This window comes from Nicotiana tabacum, chromosome 15 (assembly GCF_000715075.1).
Source record: "Nicotiana tabacum cultivar K326 chromosome 15, ASM71507v2, whole genome shotgun sequence".
In the NCBI taxonomy this organism is placed as follows: Eukaryota; Viridiplantae; Streptophyta; class Magnoliopsida; order Solanales; family Solanaceae; genus Nicotiana; species Nicotiana tabacum.
In genome coordinates this window covers 104,122,546-104,125,358 of record NC_134094.1, presented here as the reverse complement: position 1 = coordinate 104,125,358, position 2,813 = coordinate 104,122,546, and the positions used below count along the sequence as shown (strand labels likewise).

The following is a 2,813-nucleotide window of genomic DNA, read 5'->3' as shown; positions in this document are numbered from 1 at the left end:
GGCAAGGACTATTTACACAGTACAGTCCATTGCTTTTCCTAGAAATTCAACGCTGCAATTTCATAACAAAATATAATCATTGCTTTTATATTTTTTATATTAATATATCATTTCCCTTGTGAATCATATGAAAATTACTAGAACTGCAATTAATCTATTCATGATAAAGCCTTCTTAAACTGGGGCCACTCCATGTCGTGAAACAAATCGCGGAGATGTACTAAGATTTCTCAATTATAAATAGATCTCATCACTGCAAGAGGTCCAATAATCCAAACCTTTGCAGAAAAAGACCATCACTCCAACTTATTATCCAAATCTCTTGAAAAAAGGTATGGAACATCAAGGATTAAGCATCGCTATGAGGAGAATCCTCCTGCTCATTAATTGTATAATACTTGCTGTTGGTATCTGCGGTGGCCCTCTAATGATGCGTCTATATTTTGTGGAGGGAGGTTCAAGAGTATGGTTTAGCAGTTGGTTACAAACTGCTGGATGGCCACTCACCTTTATACCTCTTGCTATCTTATACTTCTATCGTCGAAAAACCGAAGGCTCTAGTGCCAAGTTTTACTTTATAACACCCCGAATTTTCATTGCGTCATTCGTCATTGGCATTGTCACTGGTGTTGATGATTTTCTCTATTCGTGGGGCGGGTCAAAACTCCCTGTGTCAACCTCTTCACTGCTTCTTGCGGCTCAACTTGCCTTCACGGCAGTAGGTGCTTTCTTCATAGTGAAGCTGAAGTTCACACCCTACTCTATCAATGCAGTGGTTCTGCTGACAGTTGGTGCTGTTTTACTGGGTGTTCGTTCTAATGGTGATCGGCCGGAGGGTGTGACAAGTAAAGCCTATATTCTTGGTTTTATGATGACACTTCTCGCAGCAGCTTTATATGGAGTCATTTTGCCTTGTATTGAGTTGATTTACTTGAAGGCAAAACAAGTTATTACTGCTACGTTGGTGCTGGAGATTCAGATGGTCATGTGTTTTGCTGCTACTGCTTTTTGCACCGTAGGAATGATTGTTAATAACGACTTTAAGGTAATTCTTTCTTCCCCTATAGCTCATTTTTGCCCATGCATCTTACTCACTCCATCACATTTTATTTTTTTTATATTTTTATAATTTATTGATAACGTGGTAAAAGAGCAATCGACGTGTTATTACTAGTTAGAAATGTAAATGAACTTTACGGTAGAAGGGTGAATAATTTAAATCTTTTCTATATTTAGTCTATACAAATAAAATAATAGTTCATTTTTACAGTTGAAAGGTGTTTATGTTTAAACTACTAGTTTTAAGAAGTTTTTTACTGCCACACAATGCTAAAATCATAAGTTTGAAAAGTCTAAAAGATACACAAATATTATAAAATATGCTTAAAACCCAAGTTTCATAAATTTATTTTCATTTTGAAATTTCGAGACACAAATTATGTCACATAAATTAAAAAAGAGATCGTAATATATATGTTTCTCGACTCTCGTTTGGTGTTAATTGCCATTAGATCCCTAAGGCCTTCAAATGACCAGTCTATCAACTTCTCTTTAGGTGATGATCTATTGGCGTTCACTAACATCAATAGTCCATCTTTTAGGATTTCTTAAATTCGTTGGAAACCTCTCTTTTTGTTTTCTTTTTTCTTTTTTCTTTTTTCTTTTTTCTTTTTTCTTTTTTTTTCTCTTTTCATTTATTTCTCCTTATTTCATTTCCAATAAAGTTTGCTGATCTTAATGACAAGAGAGAACAAAAGCATGTAATGAGTTGTGAGTTTGACTTTAGCAGTAGAAACCCTAAATTATTCATATCCCACATAGAGGGATCAAGACTCTTGACATGGTTGACTGAAGACATATAGAAAGTATATGAAAGCTGGATGTAATATACTGGATTCGAATAGATTTACCTAAAAGTTTTGTATCATATATAGATACTTCCAAGGTTTCAATTTTGTCTTAGCTATAGACAATCTTTTTTTTTAAAGAGCAACGACTAAGAAATTGATTGAAATTTGCAGGCAATATCAAGGGAGGCAAAACAATTTAACCTTGGAGAAGCTAGATATTATACAGTAGTAGTGTGGACTACCATTGTTTGGCAGTGCTTCTTTGTGGGTGTCATTGGAGTCATTTACTGCTCTTCTTCTTTGATGTCTGGGGTTATGATCGCAGTTCTACTTCCTGTTACTGAGGTATTAGCTGTAGTTTTCTTTAGAGAAAATTTTTCAGGTGAAAAGGGCCTTGCTCTTTTCCTTTCTCTTTGGGGTTTCGTTTCTTACTTTTATGGAGAGTTCAGACAAACAAAGAAGCAGAAGAACAAAAGTCCACAAACTGAGATGACAACGACGCATATCGAGTCTGTTTGATTTACTATTAATCATGGCTATATAAATAAATAGTTTTTATTTTTTGTAGAAAATAATGTATGTTATTTTGTGGAATACTTATTATTCATTAATGATGAAACGAGAAATTTATTCAACTGAAATGAGCACTTTTCTTCTATTTTCAATATGTATTCCATCTTAAAAAGCAATGTTATCTAAAACCCAATTTGTTTATTTCACTCCATTTTTGTCTTCACAAGTGGAAAATGGTTTCAAGAAAAGTGAAAACGCAAATTTCCCCGCCAACTAGTAGTATATATGGATATGGCTATTTACATGGCGCAAGTCATGGTTGGGGTACTATTCTAGATGGAAAATAGTATTTTTGGTCTTTGTATTGTTACCTAATTATTATTTAGTCCACATATTATTTAACTTAGCAATTTGACCATCAATTAACATAAATATGTAAGTTTAGTCCCT

At 33.9% G+C, this 2,813-nt stretch overlaps 1 protein-coding gene across 1 annotated transcript; it reads left to right on the top strand.

Moving 5' to 3' along the window:
* Window positions 1-201: 201 nt before the first annotated feature.
* LOC107782979 (purine permease 3-like) lies at window positions 202-2,485 on the top strand. Its single transcript, XM_016603934.2, has 2 exons — window positions 202-1,045; window positions 2,022-2,485. Exons 1-2 carry the CDS (start codon window positions 335-337, stop codon window positions 2,367-2,369), a joined length of 1,059 nt encoding a protein of 352 aa, XP_016459420.1. The 5' UTR covers window positions 202-334; the 3' UTR covers window positions 2,370-2,485.
* Window positions 2,486-2,813: the final 328 nt, after the last annotated feature.

Bases quoted from the DNA above. Each gene is read 5' to 3' on its own strand.
- LOC107782979 (XM_016603934.2), top strand. From the start codon at position 335: ATGGAACATCAAGGATTAAGCATCGCTATGAGGAGAATCCTCCTGCTC. The intron at 1,046-2,021 runs GTAATTCTTTCT...TGAAATTTGCAG, and splicing joins TTGTTAATAACGACTTTAAG to GCAATATCAAGGGAGGCAAA.